This window comes from Pan troglodytes, chromosome 13 (assembly GCF_028858775.2).
Source record: "Pan troglodytes isolate AG18354 chromosome 13, NHGRI_mPanTro3-v2.0_pri, whole genome shotgun sequence".
Classification (NCBI taxonomy): domain Eukaryota; kingdom Metazoa; phylum Chordata; class Mammalia; order Primates; family Hominidae; genus Pan; species Pan troglodytes.
The window spans coordinates 91,811,682-91,832,232 of record NC_072411.2 but is presented as its reverse complement, the minus strand read 5'-3'; the positions used below and the strand labels follow the sequence as shown (position 1 = coordinate 91,832,232).

The 20,551-nt window shown below is 39.4% G+C and overlaps 2 protein-coding genes and 1 long non-coding RNA gene across 22 annotated transcripts in view; 1 reads left to right on the top strand and 2 right to left on the bottom strand.

Moving 5' to 3' along the window:
• Positions 1–1,600: 1,600 nt before the first annotated feature.
• Positions 1,601–4,259, bottom strand: LOC129143426 (uncharacterized). Its single transcript, XR_008546847.1, has 2 exons — positions 4,177–4,259; positions 1,601–2,302 (listed from the first exon to the last, which is right to left on the bottom strand). It is a non-coding gene; the product is annotated as an uncharacterized LOC129143426 (long non-coding RNA).
• Positions 3,978–20,551, top strand: OSGEPL1 (O-sialoglycoprotein endopeptidase like 1). 17 transcript variants are annotated; one of them, XM_063791363.1, is made up of 9 exons: positions 3,978–4,484; positions 5,506–5,746; positions 11,633–12,020; positions 12,845–13,049; positions 13,126–13,274; positions 14,214–14,344; positions 14,469–14,540; positions 16,550–16,656; positions 19,880–20,551. In XM_063791363.1, the coding sequence occupies exons 2-8, from the start codon at positions 5,526–5,528 to the stop codon at positions 16,626–16,628; spliced, it is 1,245 nt and encodes a 414-aa protein (XP_063647433.1). In that variant the 5' UTR covers positions 3,978–4,484; positions 5,506–5,525; the 3' UTR covers positions 16,629–16,656; positions 19,880–20,551. The 17 variants fall into 17 exon arrangements, with proteins under 17 accessions (XP_063647433.1, XP_063647434.1, XP_054535990.1 ...); XM_063791364.1 differs by having other exon boundaries at positions 4,371–4,637; XM_054680015.2 differs by having other exon boundaries at positions 4,377–4,602; positions 20,043–20,551.
• Positions 10,800–20,551, bottom strand: part of ANKAR (ankyrin and armadillo repeat containing) — an 81,913-nt gene continuing 72,161 nt past the window's right edge. For 2 of the 4 annotated variants that reach the window (XM_054679994.2, XM_054679995.2), the window contains one exon: positions 10,800–12,134. In XM_054679994.2, the coding sequence (XP_054535969.1) occupies positions 12,127–12,134 (8 nt within the window). In that variant the 3' untranslated portion in view covers positions 10,800–12,126. The remainder of the gene's footprint in view (positions 12,135–20,551) is intronic. The other 2 variants (XM_063791331.1, XM_063791333.1) reach the window with 2 other exon arrangements.

Here is a 20,551-nt window from a genome sequence, read left to right as displayed (position 1 = left end):
ATTCCTCAAAAATTAAAATTATATCCAGCAATTCCACTTCCGGGTATATACCCAAAAGAAGTGAAAGCAGGAACTTGGACAGATAATTTGTACATCTGTGTTCACAGCAGCAGCATTCACAATAGCCAGAAGGTGGAAGCAATCCAAGTGTCCATCAAGGGATGAATGGTTAAAAGAAATGTGACATATACACACAATGGAATATTACTCAGCCTTAAAAAGGAGGAAACTTCTGATATATATTACATCTTGGATGAATCTTGAAGACTTTATGATAGGTGAAATAAGTCAGTCACAAAATGACAAATACTGTGTTATCCCACTTTTATGAACTCCTAGAATAATCAAATTTAAAGTGGAATGGTGGTTGCCAAGGGCTGGAAGGCAGAAGGAATGGGAGCTTATTGGTTCTTGTTTTTGTTTTGTTTTTTTTTGAGACGGGAGTCTCCTTCTGTTGCCTAGGCTGGAGTGCAGTGGTGCAATCCCAGCTCACTGCAACGTCTCTCTCCCAGGTTCAAGTGATTCTCATGCCTCAGCCTCCCGCGTAGCTGGGATTACAGGCATTCATCACCACAACCAGCTAATTTTTGTATTCTTAGTAGAGATGGCCATCATGTTGGCCAGGCTGGTCTCGAACTCCTGACTCCAGGTAATCCGCCCACCTCAGCCTCCCAAAGTGCTGGGATTACAGGCGCGAGCCACTGTGCCCGGCTGGGAGCTTATTGTTTAATGGGTACAGAATTTCAGTTTGAGAAGATGAAAAGGTTCTGGAGCTAGATGGTAGTCATAGTTGCATAGCAATGTGAATGTACTTAGTTCCTTTGAACTTAAAAATGGTCAAAATGGTAAATTGTTATGTAAATTCTACCACAATAAAGTTCAGAAAAGTTAATTTGTAAAATAAGCATAATGGTTCAGCAAACAAAACCCAAAATATCTTCCAAAGACCTGAATTGACAGTATTACCACTAATGAAAGAACGTTCCACATCAAGAGATACTGGTCAGCAAAGAAAATTTAAGAGGAGAAAGGATGGGCTGGGCGTGGTGGCTCAAGCCTGTAATCCCAGCACTTTGGGAGGCCGAGGCAGGTGGATCACGAGGTCAAGAGATGGAGACCATCCTGGCCAACATGGTGAAACCCCGTCTCTACTAAAAATACAAAAATTAGCTGGGCGTGGTGGCGCGCACCTGTAGTCCCAGCTACTCAGGAGGCTGGGGCAGGAGAATCGCTTGAACCCGGGAGGCAGAGGTTGCAGTGAGCCAACCTCACGCCATTGCAATCCAGACATCGTCTCAAAAAAAAAAAAAAAAAAAATGGAGAAAGGAAAATGGCAATGTATTTTTAGCACTAGCCAAGTCAAAGAATGTAAGACAATGTGACTCAAGTGGAAAGGGCTGCATCAGGCTTGAAATACTAGCCATTAAAAGCACCACACACATTTCTATTGTTTCTGTTCTGTATTTACCAAGCAATCTTCTGATTATAATTTGGATTTAGCCTTCATTGTAATTTGGTCAATACAAGGAAGATAATGACCAGCAAACTCAACTATCCTAGCTTCCCCATAATTGTGTTTCTCATAAATAATACATTAGTATTAATGGCTTTTACACAGCATTTTATTAGCAGTTTGTGGTGGGTAACTCAGTACTCCAGAGTCCAGTCACTTCCAGACCTGATAAACCAATATCAAGCCTATAAAAGAATCAGATATTGAAACTCAAGTAATCACACTATGGGCCTGCCAGGCTGGCATACATCTGTGGCACGCCAATGTGGCTTTTCCCAAGCAATACCCCTCTCTGAATGCAGTTTGCATTCACATTTCCATAATTCTGTACTGCATTTTGTCTTCTGCCTGTAGACTCAGATTCTTGAGAACAGAGAATGGACCTTATCTGTATCCTTATACTAATAAAGTTCCTAGCATAAATGAAATAACCCAATAAATATGTAACAAATGAAAATAAAACCTAACCTAGTAGGACATAATTAGGAAATAAATATTGAAAAATAGGATTTCGGCCAGGCGTGGTGGCTCATGCCTGTAATCCCAGCACTTTGGGAAGCTGAGGCAGGTGGATCACGAGGTCAGGAGTTCAAAACCAGCCTGGCCAACATAGTGAAATGTCATCTCTACTAAAAATACAAAAATTAACTGGGAATGGTGGCAGGCACCTGTAGTCCCAGCTACTCGGAAGGCTGAGGCAGGAGAATTGCTTGAACCCCGGAGGTGGAGGTTGTAGTGAGCTGAGATGGCACCACTGCACTCCAGCCTGGCAACAGAGTGAGACTCCATCTAAAAAAAAGAAAAGAAAGATTCTTATATGTTTTAATATATAATATGTATTAATAATAAAATTTTCCTCTGAAGGCTACAAATGGAAAGCCAGACACACAATATCTGAGACCAAATAAGCATATCTAGATTCAGCTGGAACTCTCGATTTATGTTGAACTTACATAGGCCATATTTTTTGAGAATGCCCATGAGTGTCATTCTAACTATCTGCATAAAAGTACAGACAGGCCTCAGAGAGCATACATGCCTTTCCCCCAATAACCCTCTCCTATGTTACAATAAAGAACATAAAAAATGTATATCTTTGCTAAATACATGGGACTTGTATAAGTGCCACTTCACATATATTCGGTCAAGGGAAAGATAAAATTCCATACTAATGTGCCCTAGAGTTCTCCTGTTTCACATAATAACAGCATTCGGACTCAACACTGGCCAAGAGTGCCTAGACGAGGAATCTACCAATGATAGCACACACAATAGGATCTTGCTTGTCTTGACAGCACAGAAGAGCATTGGGATATACCTGCTGAACATAATTGGAATTGTAAGAAAAATAATACCTGATGTGAAAGATTTTATGTTCAAACTGGATTCCAGTGTATAACAGAAATAACCTCTGACCTCTCTAACCGTATGACTACTTTTTCTTAACTTTTAGGTTTTAATTTTTCTTTTTTCCCTTGTTTAGGCCAACAGTGCACCCTAGAGAAAATGTGAGTTATTTTCTCTTCTAGCAGTTAAGAAAACAGACTCCAGTGCCAGATGGCCTGACTTCTAATCCTAGCTTTGCTTTTCCTAGTTGTGTGACCTCCAAAGCACCCAAACTCTGTGGCCCAGTTGCCTGTAAAATGAGGACAGAAACTATTTCATGGGATTTTGAAAGAAATTAATCTACAGCAGGTGCCTGGTACATAGTGCCACTTTATCATTATTGTTACACATAAATGAAATTTTTGAAAAACATAAGTTCCAACTAAAAAACCTCAACCATATTCTGGTAATTATTTACTTATTTATCTGTATCCACCTCTAGACTGTACTCTGTGGCTTCCCAACATGTTGTTATGGGATTTACTCATCTTTTATACCCAGAGCTTCACAACGTGCAAAGTGCAGGTATATATGCCAGCCCTGTACAACAGTGGATTCTAAGGTCCTTGCTTACTAAAATCTTAAATACCAGCAGGGGAAAAGCCTGACTCTTGGAATAAATCTGTCCAAACAATGTTCAAAACAAAGTTCACAAACCAATAAAAGAAAAAAAAAAAAAAAAGCAGGTGCAAGACTTTGAAAACATACCATGCTGAATTTCGTGTACATAGTAAGGAAGGACAATATAATGCATTATGAAAATAGGATAGTTTAAGGCAACTGAATATTTACCACAGCCTTTTTTTTTCTTCTTCTTCTTTTTTGAGACAGAGTCTCGCTCTGTAGCTCAGGCTGGAGTGCAGTGGCGCGATCTCGGCTCACTGCTACCTCCGCCTCCCGGGTCCCAGTTCAAGCAGTTCTCCTGCCTCAGTCTCCCGAGGTTTTTTTTTTTTTTTTTTTAATTGTAAAAATAAGCCAGCCCCTTTCTTCCTAGTGAAGTGGGAGAAACGGTTTACACTGTCCGACGAGAAACACTTCCGTTCTTTGGTAACCCTGCTAGGGGGCGCCGCTAGATTCCATCCTATTTCTCCGATGAAAGTATCAGGTACCTCACCCCTACGTTTAGATTTGATGGTAGTTCCCTTAAAAATGAATGACGAATAACCTACCCCATCCTTTTCTCACAGTAGCAACCAAATTCCAGCCAAGGGCAAAAAAAAAATTTCTTTTTAATGTAGCTTAGTGTTTGGAACTTGATGTTGTGTAGTCAGACAAACCTGTATTCGGCCTCCGCTGGATCAGTCACTAGCTGTGTAATTTTACAGAACTCTCATCACCTGCAAATCTGGGGGAAATGCAGGCGCGCACAGAGAGCGTTTTGGGCAAAGACGGCCTTTAAGCTTTTCTTCACTAAGCATGCCGCTCGCTAGCGGAACAGCAGCCAGCTCTGGACGGGACCTTGCACAGTTACGATGACATCACTTCCGGGCGCCAGGTTCGGGCTTTCTCCTGCAGCAATAAGGGCAGTCGACAGTCTTTAGTAGGGAAAGGAGACAAGTGCTAGCTACTGCCGCCCAAGAGGAAGGTGGGTGAAATTGCTCACTCTTCACCCCACTGAGGCTTTTGCGCACCTGGAAAAGCGGTTCCAGTTTGCGCCCGTCGCAGCCCTACAGCCGACAGGAGACCAGCGCTACCCAAGTCACGTGGGTTCACCCTGCAGCTTTCTTGGCCCGAAAGGGTAGTGCTTCGTACAATCCTCCTTGTCCAGATTTTGTTAATGCAAATCTAATTCCTCTAGGTTGTGTCTGTCTGGGCTGCACTGCCTGCAACTGCCTTCTGCAAATAGGTCGCTCATCTCTAATCCCTGGGATGCCGTGTCCCTTTAGTGTGGTGGAGAAAGGCCCTGCTTTAACACCCAGAAAGTTTTAGAACGGATGATCTGGGGGCATAAAATTAGGTGCTTCGCAGTGTGAAAATACTAGTGTGCTTTAGTGATGGGCTGCTATTATTTTGGGGGAAAAGGATTTGGGAAGATCCTTGTTATGACAAAACCTGTAGCAAAAAGTGGAGATTTAATTCCAAAGATTGTAATTAAGGATAAAATAGGTGTTAGGTTGCAGTTGGCGTGTGTGTGTTTATGTTAACTCTTGTTTTTGAACCAAATGATCCAGTTTTATTTTGAAAGATGTTTTTAGGAGATGGAATACATTAACAGTATTTTTATGTGTTCCATCTGCCTTTGTTGTTTGATTCTTTTTAGAAAATCCACATTTTGTCTTAATTTTAGCTGTCAAAAAATAAATAGCACTTTTCAGAGGACTCTATCAATTATTGTACTTTATATTAGCTGTCTTAATAATAAGTCTTTTGGTAGGAACAGCATGCAAGTAATAATACTAAAAAATTTTATATCTGACCCCTGTTTTCCCCCTTGGAGAACATTATATTCATTCATAATATTATTTATATTCCCATGTTGCTATAGCCTTTACAAACTTTTGGTGACTTTTACAAACTTTCCTGTAATTCTGTAAAACTATATATTGAAAAATAAGCTGGCTAATGTCAGTTGCAAATAATAAGTTGTTTCTGTAATTCTTTTTCAGGAATTATCTATAGAGTAAGTATGCTAATCTTGACTAAGACTGCAGGAGTTTTTTTTAAACCATCAAAAAGGAAAGTTTATGAATTTTTAAGAAGTTTTAATTTTCATCCTGGAACACTATTTCTTCATAAAATAGTATTGGGAATTGAAACCAGTTGTGATGATACAGCAGCTGCTGTGGTGGATGAAACTGGAAATGTGTTGGGAGAAGCAATACATTCCCAAACTGAAGTTCATTTAAGGTAAGTAGACATTATCTTAGTCATTTCCACTTTTTTGGAAAAAGTAAAATCATTCTTTTGTATTTGTCATATATAAAAGTTTTCAGGAGCTACTGTCTTATTCCTTTTTGCAAACACTTTTAATAACTGCTATAGAAAACCTCAAACACTTCCTCCTGGCTTTTAAGGGTCTTCACAATAAGGTCCCAACCTTAACTAATCCTGTTGCCAAAAGAAACTGAGCTCATTCCCAGCTTCCGTATTTATTGATTTTCCTTCAGTAATGCATTCCTTCTTTTCTCCACTTCTATGTTTCATGGTCTCAGCTGAAGTCCTAGGAAAACTGTTAGTCATTGAAAAAAAAAAATCCTATTCATATGTATACATATAACTTGTATTAGTACTTAAATAAATAATAATACACTATTGTATTAAAGCATAGAATGGTGCAAGGATTATAAACTGTGATGTTTGTAGAGGACTACCAGGCAGGTTACCTAAATAAATGGACAAGATAAAAAGTGAAAAATGTCTGGAGGAGGTCACTACTCAGCTCTAGCCAGTTGTCATGTGGGAATGCAGGACCTGTGTTATTAGATTATTATAATTTTCAAGGAAAAATGGAAATCCAGATTTTTTTTTTTTTTTTTTTTTTTTGGTGAGACAGAGTCTCACTCTGTCACCAGGCTGGAGTGCAGTGGCATGATCTCGGCTCACTGTAATCTCCGCCTCTCGAGTTCAAACGATTCCCCTGTCTCAGCCTCCCAAGTAGCTGGGACTACCTGCACGCACCACCACGCCCAGCTGATTTTTTGCATTTTAGTAGAGACGGGGTTTCACCATGTTGGCCAGGATGGTCTCAATCTCCTGACCTCTTGATCCACCTACCTCGGCCTCCCAAAGTGCGGGGATTACAGGCGTGAGACACCGCGCCCGGCTGGAAATCCAGATTGTTAATGTCGTATTTGCAGATTTTTTACATTAGTAGCTAATTTAGAATATATTAAAATACTCTTGGGAGGTGGGGGGCGCCCCCGTCCGGCAGCCGCCCCGTCTGGGAGGTGGGGGCGCCTCTGCCCGGCAGCCGCCCCGTCTTGGGGGTGGGGGCCCCTCCGCCTGGCCGCCACGTCTGGGAAGTGAGGAGCCCCTCTGCCCGGCTGCCACCCTGTCTGGGAGGTGTACCCAACAGTTCATTGAGAACGGGCCATGATGACAATGGCGGTTTTGTCGAATAGAAAAGGGGGAAATGTGGGGAAAAGAAAGAGAGATCAGATTGTTACTGTGTCTGTGTAGAAAGAAGTAGACATAGGAGACTCCATTTTGTTCTATACTAAGAAAAATCCTTCTGCCTTGGGATGCTGTTAATCTATAACCTTACCCCCAACCCCGTGCTCTCTGAAACATGTGCTGTGTCAACTCAGGGTTAAATGGATTAAGGGCGGTGCAAGATGTGCTTTGTTAGACAGATGCTTGAAGGCAGCATACTCGTTAGGAGTCATCACCACTCCCTAATCTCAAGTACCCAGGGACACAAACACTGCAGAAGGCCGCAGAGTCCTCTGCCTAGGAAAACCAGAGACCTTTGTTCACATGTTTATCTGCTGACCTTCTCTCCACTATTGTCCTATGACCCTGCCAAATCCCCCTCTCCGAGAAACACCCAAGAATGATCAATAAATACTAAAAAAATAAATAAATAAATAAATAAGAATAAAATAAAATAAAATACTCTACAGATGAGTATACCTTTAAGCTATCAATTTACAACACCTGAATAGTGAAAAAGCCTGGTATTTTGGAATCACAGTCCTGTATTTGAATCCTGAATTAAGCACTTGGTATTGGCTCTGTAACTGTAGGCAAGTTCCATATCCTCTCTGATTCTGTTTTCACATCAGTAAAATAGGAAAATTGGCCGGGCGCTGTGGCTCACGCCTGTAATCGCATCACTTTGGGAGGCCGAGGCGAGTGGACCACGAGGTCAGGAGATTGAGACCATCCTGGCTAACATGGTGAAACCCCATCTCTACTAAAAATACAAAAAAAAAATTAGCCAGGCGTGGTGGCGGGCGCCTGTAGTCGCAGCTACTTGGGAGGCTGAGGCAGGAGAATGGCGTGAACCCGGGAGGTGGAGCTTGCAGTGAGCAGAGATCGCGCCATTGGACTCCAGCCCAGGCGACAGAGTGAGAGTCCGTCTCAAAAAAAAAAAAAAGGAAAATTAACATCTGCCTCATAGAATTACGGGAGGGTGGCATTAGAAATAATGTAAAGAGGCAGATTAAGCCTCAAACAATAACTATGTGAAAGGGACTGTGTTGGATATTAGTAAGGCACTGTGAAGTACTGCAAAGTCCTTGGTTTAAGGAAGCTTAACTTGATTATGGAGACATGATGTCTAGACCTACAAGAAGAATTAATAGCGCAAGGCAGCATAGCATAAGGAAAAACAAGTGGTGCAGACAGTAACTATTATTACCGTGCCTCAGCTTCACAGTCCTTTCAGTTTTTCCTGAGTGCACTGAACTTTTGAACATGTAAAAGTTAATGGCACAGAAAGGACTACCCTGACCACTTTATCTAAATTAGGTACTCCCATCCTATTTATTCTGTATCATCATACCCTGCATATTTTCTTTGTAATACTTTCACAATTTATACATTTGCTTGTGTATGTATAATCTCTCTCAGTAGAGTCTAAGTGCCATGGTGACAGGGGCCATGTCTATATTAATCACTATGCTATGCCTAGTGCCTAACACAATGTTTGACACATCACAGGTGTTCAGTGGCCTTTCATTAGGCCTTCAGTGAATGGAGATGGAAAGAATATTATAACCTGGCTGTGTTAGTTCATTCTTGCACTGCTATAACGAAATACCTGAGACTGGGTAATTTATAAAGAAAAGAGGTTTAATTGGTTCATGTTTCCACAGGCTGTGTAGGAAGCGTGGCAGCATCTGCTTCTGGGGAGGCCCCAGGGAGCTTTTACTCATGGCGGAAGGCAAATTGGGAGTAGGCGTCTTACATGGCAGGAGCAGGACCGGGAGAGGGGGGGTGAGGTGCTACACACTTTTTTTTTTCTTTTGAGATGGAGTTTTGCTCTTGTTGCCCAGACCAGAGTGCAATGGTGCAATCTTGGCTCATCACAATCTCCGCCTCCCGGGTTCAAGCGATTCTCCCCCCTCAGCCTTCAGAATAGCTGGGATTATAGGCATGCGCCACCATGCCCAGCTAATTTTGTATTTTTAGTAGAGACGGGGTTTCTCCATGTTGGTCAGGCTGTCTCAAACTCCCGACCTCAAGTGATCCACCCACCTTGGCCTCCCAAAGTGCTGGGATTACAGGCGTGAACCACCGCTCCCGGCCCACACTTTTAAACAACAAGATCTCATGAGAACTCATTGACTATCGCGACACAGTACCAAGGGGAAAATATGCCCCCATGATGTAGTCACCTCCCACCAGGCCCCATCTTCAACATTGGGAATTACCATTCTACATGAGATTTGGGCAGGGACACAGATCCAAACCATATCACTAAGTGAGCATTGTCAGCAAAGGCAAAGAAGTGAGAAAGTACTAGACATTCAGTTTAGCTAGAGCATAGGTCACTTGAGGAGACTACTGGGCAAACAGGCTTCAGTGATACCATCCACCTGGCTCATCTCAGCATTTTTTGAATACCTATAGCTGCCAGGCAATACTTAGGGCATTTGGGATACAAATATAAATGAGACATATGACCCTTGCCTTTGAACAGCTCACCATATAAGTCGGTTAGAGTGTAGGCTTATATTCTGGTTCAGCCATTTACTAGGCTTATATTCTGGTTCACCCATTTACTACATTTGATACTGTGCACAGTTTTTTGTGCCTCAGTTTCCTTATCTGTAAAATGATAATAATGACCACTAACTCAAATTAGTGTTGTGAATATTAAGTGTGAATTCCTTTAAAGCTTTTAGGGCATTCTTCTTGAATAGAAAGGGCTGAATACAAGCTAGCTCTTAGTAACAATAGTAGTTCTACTACTACCATCAGTAAAAATGAAGAAGACAGTAAGCAGATAATTGTGAAACAGCATGGAAAATGCAATAATAGAGGATTACTTGGCAGGAGGAGTCCCTTCTTCCAAGCCAGAAACCTGAAGGACACCCTTGACTTCTCCCTCACCATTCCACATCCAAATCAGTCATCCATTCATAGTAAATCCATCTCCCAAATATTTTTTGCAACTTTCCTCTCCCTTCTCACTGACTGAGTTCAATCCCTTATTGTCTTTTGCACAGACTCTTGGCTATAGCTTCAAGCCTCAGTGGTTTCCCTGCCTCTTTGTTAGCTTTGTTCCATAATCCACACTCCATACTGTCTACAAATCATAGACAAAAATACATGGTTATTATTAATTCTTTGAGAATAAAGCCATGTTCTTATTTGGCCCTAGTGTTTAGCATAATCCCTGGAAGATAAAATACACAGAAAAGGCATAGAAAGGAAAGGAGGGAGGCAAGACAGAGAAGGAAGAAATGAGTTGCAGGGAGAGAATTTGGATTTGATGTCTCCCAAATTCCATGAAACTAAAGGTTTTGAGTAGGGGAATAACAGTGGTAGCAAGTGCTTTAGAGTATTCTCTGGCAGCAATATAGGATGGGCTCTAAGAATCAAAGGACATAGTTAGGAAAGTACAATTAGAAGACTGTTGAACAGACTGAGATGAGGGCTTTTGAGACTTGGCAGTGGGAGTGGTGATAAACTTAAATGCGGAGAGTGAGGGAGAGAAAGGAAGTAAAGATGAACTTTGAAACCCAAGGGTTATTTGATGCCACTAACAAAGATGAGGAATATAAGAGAAAAAGTAGCTTTGAAGAATTAAGGAAAATTATATTACAATGTGGATGTGTTGAAATCAGATCATTTCATTTATATCCCCCTCATTGCCTGAAACAATATTTTAATTACTCAGCAAATATTCATTGAATGCACTTACTGAGGATTTTCATTTCTACACATAGAACTAGTAGATCTTGCAACATCAAATATTGGATGATGATTTTTTTTTTTGAAACTAGCAGTGCGTTTTGCAGACTCTATTTTATTGCTCTAGTTCTCATATTGTAAATCAATCACATGGTAGCAAATTTGTTGCTAGCAAATTTGTCTCTTAGTTCTTTACACTTGACATTTGGAGTGGCCATCCACCATCCTACATGGACCAAAAATCCAAATTACAAACTCTGAGCACCAGATTCCCAAACTGTATTTCAGGATTGCAAGCTATCTGCTATCCTGCTGTGACCTCAAGTGGAATGTGTTTTAAAATAAACTCATCGTCTTTATAAAACTGTCTTCATGTTTCTCTTTTAGAATTTTTCTCCCAGTCATTCCAGCTGAATAGCTGCACAAACTTTGATGCCTTAGTCCCCCTGTCCCTTTATATTCAGTTAGTTATTACAGTTCTTCAGGTTCTCTGTCCCTTTCTTTCCATTCCCACAATCGCCCAGTTTAAGATATAATCATTTTACACAAATACTTTCGCAGTAATCTCTCTTAAAATCTTCTCTCAGCAAGGAAATTAATTTTCCTTAAATACAATTTTTTCCTGTCCTTCCCATGCTCAAAACTTGTGTGGAATGCTTTACAAGATTATTTTGGTGATTTCATTTGTCAACAAACAAATCCATGGGAGTCTGTTGTGCATAAATTGAAAAAGTCAGAAACATTATCCCCTTAATTACTGCTTACTGAGTTTTAACCATAGTGTGCTATGTTAGAAGGCACACAATTAGAAAATACTTGACTTACTCAGCTATATAATGATTAACTTGAAGACATGCTTTTAGCTGTAATATCATTTTTCTTCATTTTTACAATCTTAAAACTACAAAATGGTGTCTTTCTTTCTTTCAGAACAGGTGGGATTGTTCCTCCAGCAGCTCAACAGCTTCACAGAGAAAATATTCAACGAATAGTACAAGAAGCTCTTTCTGCCAGTAGAATCTCTCCAAGTGACCTCTCAGCAATTGCAACTACCATAAAACCAGGACTTGCTTTAAGCCTGGGAGTGGGCTTATCATTTAGCTTACAGCTGGTAGGACAGTTAAAAAAGCCATTCATTCCCATTCATCATATGGAGGCTCATGCACTTACTATTAGGTTGACCAATAAAGTAGAATTTCCTTTTTTAGTTCTTTTGATTTCTGGAGGTCACTGTCTGTTGGCATTAGTTCAAGGAGTTTCAGATTTTCTGCTTCTTGGAAAGTCTTTGGACATAGCACCAGGTGACATGCTTGACAAGGTAATTAAGAATTAATTTCTCCATTCTTTTTTGTTATGTTGTCCATTTCAACTAAGTAGCAATAGATGTGCTACCACCATTCACCTAAATATTTCTGAATTTTATCTTAGTAAACTGAAAAAAATTCACATATGGTAAGAAAAAATAGAGTAGTACACAATGTTATAATTCTTAGGCTTTCTTAATAAAATGGTAAGAGGTTCATATCTGTACATAAAGGCTGAAATAGTTTGCAGATACAGTTATGTATTTTGCCAAATAATGTATGTGAAAGAACGTGCTTCGTAAACTAACATACTGCAAAAAAGGTAAAATAAGAGAATATATATAGATTAACATAAGGACATTAAAGATGCAATGCACAGAATTAAATCACACAATTACCTACACCACAGACAGGGTCCCCTCCGCCCCCCTTTGTTTCAGAATACTACAGAGGCTACTGCCATATATAGGAAAACAAACAAACAACCAAACAAAACACTGCTTCCCACAGTGAAATAATAGGAAGTATAGGACAAGTTCTTATTATTGACGTTCATCATTAAGCAGTTATTGTCAACTTCAAGCCCATTTTCCAACCCCAATAGAAGAGCAAACATAGACAGGGGCAGTGATTGGCCTCTTATTGTTCAGGTCATCATAAGGAACAGGGTTGTCTGCTTACCTGAATATCAGCTATAGTCTATATTTGCCAAAGTATAGCATGTTTTATTCATTCAGGGGTTTTTTGTTTTGTTAGTAATTTTCAATTTATTTCCTTTGCATCTTTTCGTTTCACATTATTTAATTTTATGACTCTAAAAAATATGTTTCTTTGATAGGTGGCAAGAAGACTTTCTTTAATAAAACATCCAGAGTGCTCCACCATGAGTGGTGGGAAAGCCATAGAACATTTGGCCAAACAAGGAAATAGATTTCATTTTGACATCAAACCTCCCTTGCATCATGCTAAAAATTGTGATTTTTCTTTTACTGGACTTCAACACGTTACTGATAAAATAATAATGAAAAAGGAAAAAGAGGAAGGTATATTTCTAATTAGTAAAGTTGAACAGATAAATATTCCTGGATTGTGCCTAAAAATAGCTGCTCATTTCTGCAGGTATTGAGAAGGGGCAAATCCTGTCTTCAGCTGCAGACATTGCTGCCACAGTACAGCACACAATGGCATGTCATCTTGTGAAAAGAACACATCGGGCTATTCTGTTTTGTAAGCAGAGAGACTTGTTACCTCAAAATAATGCAGTACTGGTAAGTTTTATCTCATTTTATAGTAATAGTTACACTTTGCAATATGTTACTTTTTTCCCAAGACCTTGACCTTGTGTTTAGGATGAACAGATCTTTATGCCTTATGCTAGCCCTGACAGTATGAAATTATGCAGGATAGGAAAGACTAACAGCCATTTCTTGTACTAGTTAGGCAGCTTTATGGGACAGCTGTATAGCTTCTATGGCACATAAGTCTAATTTTGCATCTTCTTGTTGGATTTAAAAGAGGGCTTACAATAAAGAAAGTAAATGCAGTAACTGCTATCACTATTTTTAGAAAAATAGGTGGATTTCCTTCATCCTTTGATGAAATCCCTTTGTTTGTTTGTTTTTTTAATAAGCCAGTCAAATTTAGCAGTGGGAGGTGGTATACCAACTTTCGTGACACTAATGTTGATAAAGTTCTGATAATCCACTATATTGTACCAGCCGAAATCCCTTTAATTGTGCTTAAAAGCCTTGACAAACATCCTGTTTAACTGTATCTTAAACTTTATTCATTTAAAAATTATAAACTAAAGTGGGAAAATGTTTAAATGGTAGTAATTCATAGATGGAATTTTACATGGATATCAAAGAATAATTTTTTCAGAGTTACGTAGTAAAATGCACAAAATAATAAAAATTTCAGGGTCTAAAATAGTAGTGTACTATGATTGTAATTATATTAAATAAATATTTAGATGAAAGGTTGGAAGAAAATATACAAAAATGCTAGTAATGTTTGTATGCTATTAGAATTGTTAGTAATTTTTCTCTTTCCGAATTTTTATTATATAGATATGTCATCTGCCCATTACCCATCTCAAAATGGGATAGTTTATTATTGTTTAATGCTGATATTTTTCTCCAGGTTTAATTAGCAGCTTGGTTCATATCCATATATGATAGTTATTTTGGTTTTCTCAATTCCTTCAGGTTGCATCTGGTGGTGTCGCAAGTAACTTCTATATCCGCAGAGCTCTGGAAATTTTAACAAACGCAACACAGTGCACTTTGTTGTGTCCTCCTCCCAGACTATGCACTGATAATGGCATTATGATTGCATGGTAAGCCACAGGATATACATGCTTCACTCATAACTATGTAAATATTAATTGCCATTTTATCATACTATGCCTTCTTCCTTCAGATCTTGGAGCTATTGATTTTATTTTAATGCTTCTTATTTAGGAATGGTATTGAAAGACTACGTGCTGGCTTGGGCATTTTACATGACATAGAAGGCATCCGCTATGAACCAAAGTATGTGGTATCATTCATGATCTTTATGCAAGTTACATTACTTAAGACAAAGCCTGAATTTTGCCTTTATATATGAGGTTTTCATTGACATTCTGGTGGTACTTGAAGGAAAGTTACATAAATTTCTTTCATGAACCTAGTTAAGGTTGATACCATATGAGAAATATTTTTGCTACAGTATCAAATTATAAAAATCTTGGCAAGTTTAGGTGAGTTAGAAACAGGTCATGAGTAAGGGTGATGAATTCCCTCCTTTGGAACTAGAATATAAACTATGTCCATGGCCTGGACTTTTGCAATGTCAAGAACATCTCAGAACCAGCAAGTATGCTGGGAAATTTAAGGAAAACATGCAGAAAGCATTCAGGTGTGAGAGTGGGTTGTGATTATGCTCTTACACAGGCAGTTGAGAATTGGCCGAAAGATAGCTGTTTCCTGCAAGCCTTATTTCCTCTCCCAAATCAAAGTTCCAGTGAATAGCACAGTTTTTTCTTTGACTTTTTGTCTTTTTTTTTTTTAGAGTCTTAGTGTCACCCAGGCTAGAGTGCAGTGGCGCATTCTCGGCTCACTGCAACCTCTGCTTCCCATATTCAAGTGATTGTCATGCCTTAGCCTCCTGAGTAGCTGGAATTAATTACAGGTTCACACAGCTGTGCCCAGCTCATTTTTTGTATTTTTAGTTTTTGGGTTTTGCCACATTGGCCAGGCTGGTCTCGAACTCCAGGCCTCAAGTGATCCACCCACCTCGGCCTCCCAAAATGCTGGGATGACAGGTGTGAGCCACCACACCTGGCTGGTTTTTCAAATTACTATCAAATTCTGTTTTAATTCTGGAATAGTAAAAGACAATTATTTTCATAATCTAACATAATTATATTTTGAACACTGTTTCATCTGATGTTTTAAAACTTGTCAGCATTGGCCAGGCACGGTGGCTCATGCCTGTAATCCCAGCACTTTGGGAGGCTGAGGTGGGCAGATCATCTGAGGTTAGGAGTTCGAGACCAGCCTGGCCAACATGGTGAAACCCCGTCTCTACTGAAAATACAAAAATTAGCCAGGCGTAGTGGCAGGCGCCTGTAATCGCAGCTACTCGGGAGGCTGAGGCAGGAGAATTGCCTGAATCCTCGAGGCGGAGGTTGCAGTAAGCCGAGATCACGCCACTGCACTCCAGCCCGGGTGACAGAGTGAGACTCCATCTCAAAAAAAAAAAAAAAAAACACAACTTGTCAGCATTATATTCCATAACTTGACAGTTGTGCTATATATGAATTACATGTATGCTGATGATGAATGAACTGAATTGAGTTAGTAGTACCGGAAGGCATCCCTTTGATACCTTGTCTCTATATAGAGTATATCCTCTGATTCAGTTATGCCCCCTTGTGGCAGTGTTGAGGCTGGAGATAATGGCTTTTTCCAGGTTGGGATTCAGTCAAAGCAAAGCCTTATCTTGGACACCATGGTAGAAAAGCAGAAATCTGAAGCAAAAATTAGTTACTGAGGAGGAACAGAAAAAGACAGCAGGAACTAAGACCTCTTTGGCTAGTAATGGCAAAGGATGGTAGAAAAGGGGCAAGGCAGCTTTTGAAACTTCAGAGAAGAACCTATAGAAACTTAGGACATTTCTAAAATGTGAATGGATACAGTTTTGACTTTAGCTGTGTGGCAAAAATGTTTTTACCTTTTTAGCTTTGTAGAGAATTATAAGATATTTTTCATTATTTTTATATTTCATTTTATGTTTTTAACTTATTTACAGTATTTGAGAACAGCAAAACTGTTTCTTTCAAAAACATCTCAAAATTTAGATTTCTTATTAATGAGACTAGCTTTCATTATCCTGACTTGAGGTCCCAGTATATTTGTAAGTATTTAAGAATCATCACCACATATGATGAATTAAATATTTGATATTTATACCATCAGAATTCTAAGCAAATAGTCTGCAGAACTAGTGATGGATCATGAAGCAAATAAATAATACGATTTGTCTGCTTATGATGTAGATGTCCTCTTGGAGTAGACATATCAAAAGAAGTTGGAGAAGCTTCCATAAAAGTACCACAATTAAAAATGGAGATATGATTTCTGCTGTTCAAAAAAGTCCCTAAAGGTAGTATTAAGGTTAAAATTAAGTTTTTATTGTTTTGTGTATCAAATTGTAGAAGATATATAATATTAATTATTCATCAAGATTTTATTTCTTTTTTTTTTATATTTGATGTTTTACCTGCTCTTCTGAGATACTATAATGTGTTAAAAGTCTTACAAGGGAAGATAGTTTTTTTCTTTTAATTATTGAAAACCAAAATAAAACATCTTTTGAGAAAGCAATGTATTGATGCTGGCAGGTAGAAAGAAAGCTTTGAAAGAAGCACAGTAATTTTGCTGAATTCTGGCCCTGTATCATACAGGCCTAGGACTTTCCCCCACTTCCTCAAATCAGGATAGGAGAAGCTATTTTTTAACTCCTACTGAAACAAGAACCTGACTTTATAATGAGAGAGCAGTTTTATTTTTTTTTATCATTATTATTTTTTGGAGATAATCTCCCTCTGTCACCCAGGCTGGAGTGCAGTGGCGTGATCTCAGCTTACTGCATGCAACCTCTACCTTGTGGGTTCAAGCGATTCTCCTGCTTCAGCCTCCTGAGTAGCTGGGCCTACAGGAGCCCACCACCACGTCTGGCTAATTTTTTGTTTTTTTAGTAGAGATGGGGTTTCACCATGTTGCCCAGGGTGGTCTTGAACTCCTGAGCTCAGGCAATCTGCCTGCCTCAGCCTCCCAAAATGCTGGGATTACAGATGTGCTCAATAGAGCAATTTTAGATCAGTCATGTCAAAGCAGACATTTCCAAATCAAGACAAAAGCTGACTTTCTCTAACATAATATGTTATTAATTTTAAGCGTTCGTTATTAGGTATCATCTCTGGAGTAAATAGGATGTCTATGCATTTTTAAAAATCTATATAATTTGAGGTTTTACAATTTTAACATGTAAGTAATCCCTCAAGTATGTATTGTATGCTTTAGTTGTCCACATACTTTCACATCAGTTATTTGAGAAATTGTATATAATCAGATGGAAATAAATGAGGGAGTTTTTTTGGATTTTTTTTTTAATCCAAACTTTGTACTGCAAATATTATAAGCTTATCACTGTTTTTCTGCCTTGATTAAAGTAACTAAATGTACAATTCTTTGAATGTAACCCTCTATATCTGGAGGCCTTTCTCATACGTAATTTTTTATTTCGATTTTTATAGACAGCATCTTGCTATGTTGCCCAGGCTGGAGTAGAACTCCTAGGCTCATGTAATCCTCCAACTTCAGCCTCCAGGGCCTGACTTTTCACACATCGTTTAAAAAAAAAAAAAAAACGTGGAGTAATAAAAATAATCTTTTTTTTTTTTTTTTTTAGACAGAGTCTCGCTCTGTTGTCCAGACTGGAGTGCAATGGCTCGATCTCGGCTCACTGCAACCTCCGTCTGCCAGGTTCAAGCAATTCTCCTGTCTCAGCCTCCCGAGTAGCTGGGACTACAGGCAAGCACCACCATGCCCAGCTCATTTTTTGTATTTTTAGTAGAGATGGGGTTTCACCATGCTGGCTAGGCTGGTCTCGAACTCCTGACCATGTGATCCACCCGCCTTGGCCTCCCAAAGTGCTGGGATTACAGGTGTGAGCCACCATGCCCAGCCAATAAAAATAATCTTTATAGGGGAGATTTATAGGAGAAGTAGTATAAATTTTAGGAGTGGTAGGATGGTCTGGCTAGGCCAAGATACTCAGGAAATATCTGGCATTGAATGCAAAGAAACTCTGATAACCTGAAAATAGTCCTAAAGTATAGTCTTGAGCCTACCTGAAACCAGTTTCAGAGCTCAAAAGTTGCTCTCTAAAGGCTTTTAAAAATATCTACAGAAACTTAATATTTCCATTGTTATAAATTCTTATCCTTAATGGTGCTGGATAACACAATTCATCACTTGAATATGTATCCCTTTCTAGTATAAAATAGACCATTTCCCTCCGCATTTCCTATATTTCAGTCAATCCACCAGAAAGTTGTGACTCAGCACCATTAAGATAATTTAGAATTAAATATGAAGATTAAAGAGGTCTCTTATTTTTTAGTGGTTAAGAACACAAACTTTGCATGGTAGCTCATCCTAATGCTTTGGGAGGCCAAGGGAGGAGGATCACTTGAGGCCAGGAATTCGGGACCAGCCTGGGCAACACAGCAGAGACCTCAGCTTCCTGAGTAGCTAGGGCTACACGCCTGTACCACCACACTCAGCATAACAAAGACCGAGGACCTATAGCCCTAGCCACTCAGGAGGCTGAGGTGGGATGATTGCTTTGAACCCAGGAGTTACAGGCTACAGTGAGCTATGATTGCACTATTGCCCTCCAGCCTGGGTAACAGAGCAAGACCCTGTCTTAAACAGACAAATAAATAAATAATAATTCATTCACCCACTCACTCACCCACTGACTTTGGACTCTAGCACATAGAAACCCCTAAGTACATATCGGGGAAAATAACCGCTAATTAATATATACTTTCAATGCTTACTGCAGCCCAGGTAGAGAATGGATTATAGCAAGAACCTCAGACTGTATGGAGGCAATTCAGCAAGTGGATGGAGAAAAGGGGAGCTTTAAAGTACACAGTGAAGCCAGGCGCAGTGGCTCACACCTGTAATCCCAGCACTTTGGGAGGCCAAGGTAGGCGGATCACCTGATGTCAGGAGTTCAAGACCAGCCTGGCCAACATGGTGAAACCTCATCTCTACTAAAAATACAAAAATTAGCCAGGTGTGGTGGCAGGCGCCTGTAACCGCAGCTACTCAAGAGGCTGAGGCAGGAGAATTGCCTGAACCCAGGAGGCGGAGTGAGCCGAGATCCTGCCACTGCACTCCAGCCTGGGTGACAGAGCAAGACTCCATCTCGAATAAATAAATAAATAAGTAAGTAAGTAAAATAAAGTACACAGTGAAGCCAGGTGTTTGTATCATATCTATCTGCAGCTATAAAATAGGAGAAGCAGACATTGCTATTTGAGCAAAGACATCATATGGTTCTAAGCCACAAAGACTATTACCCTTTCCAGTTGCAAACCAAAGACACTATAAATATGGAGAATGAGCAACACTGTTAGCCACAAAAGCCATACTCATGTACTTGATGGGCAATGATTTCAGATTTTATTTTTAAAGAAAACTTTTTTTCCCTTTTAAAAAATTTTTGTTTTATTTTCTTTTTTAATTTTTCTTTTCTGCTTCATCCACTGACTCTCAGACTTTTTTTTTTTTTTTTTTTTTTTTTGAGACAGGGTCTCACTCTCTGACCTCAGCTGGAGTACAGTAGCCAGATCACAACTCACTGCAACCCTGACTTCCTGAACTCAAGCAATCCTCCTGCCTTAGCCTCTTGAATAGCTGGGACTACAGGTGTGCATGTCCATGCCCAGCCAACTTTATTTCTATTTTTTGTAGAGACAGGCTCTTGGCATGTTGCCCGGGCTGGTCCTGAACTGCTGAATTCAAGTGATCCTCCCACCTTGGCCTCCAGAAGTGCTGGGATTACAGGTGTGAGCCACCATGCCTAGCCAAAATGTTTCTTAAGGTATACATTTTGGGTCTTAGAAGACTTATACATTTGTAATATTTATTACTAAATATCTCAAAGTATTACAATAAATGTTACCATGTGAGCTACTTTGAATCAGGCTTCTTGCACACCAATTTAAAAATGTTAACTCTTGATATATACACTAGTTATACCACTCATGTCAGTCAATAAATTTTAAGGTTTAAGTGCAGGCCTTCGTTTACAGAAATCCTAATTTTTTGAAACCATAACTCTGACCTGACACTAAATTCCTGTAGACATGCTAAGGAAAATCTGCTTAGTATCGAGATCAAGAACTTCCATTCAAAAAGATTATTCAGTTATGTTATTTGCATATTACCATTATTAAAAATAAAAAATTTTTTAAAAGATG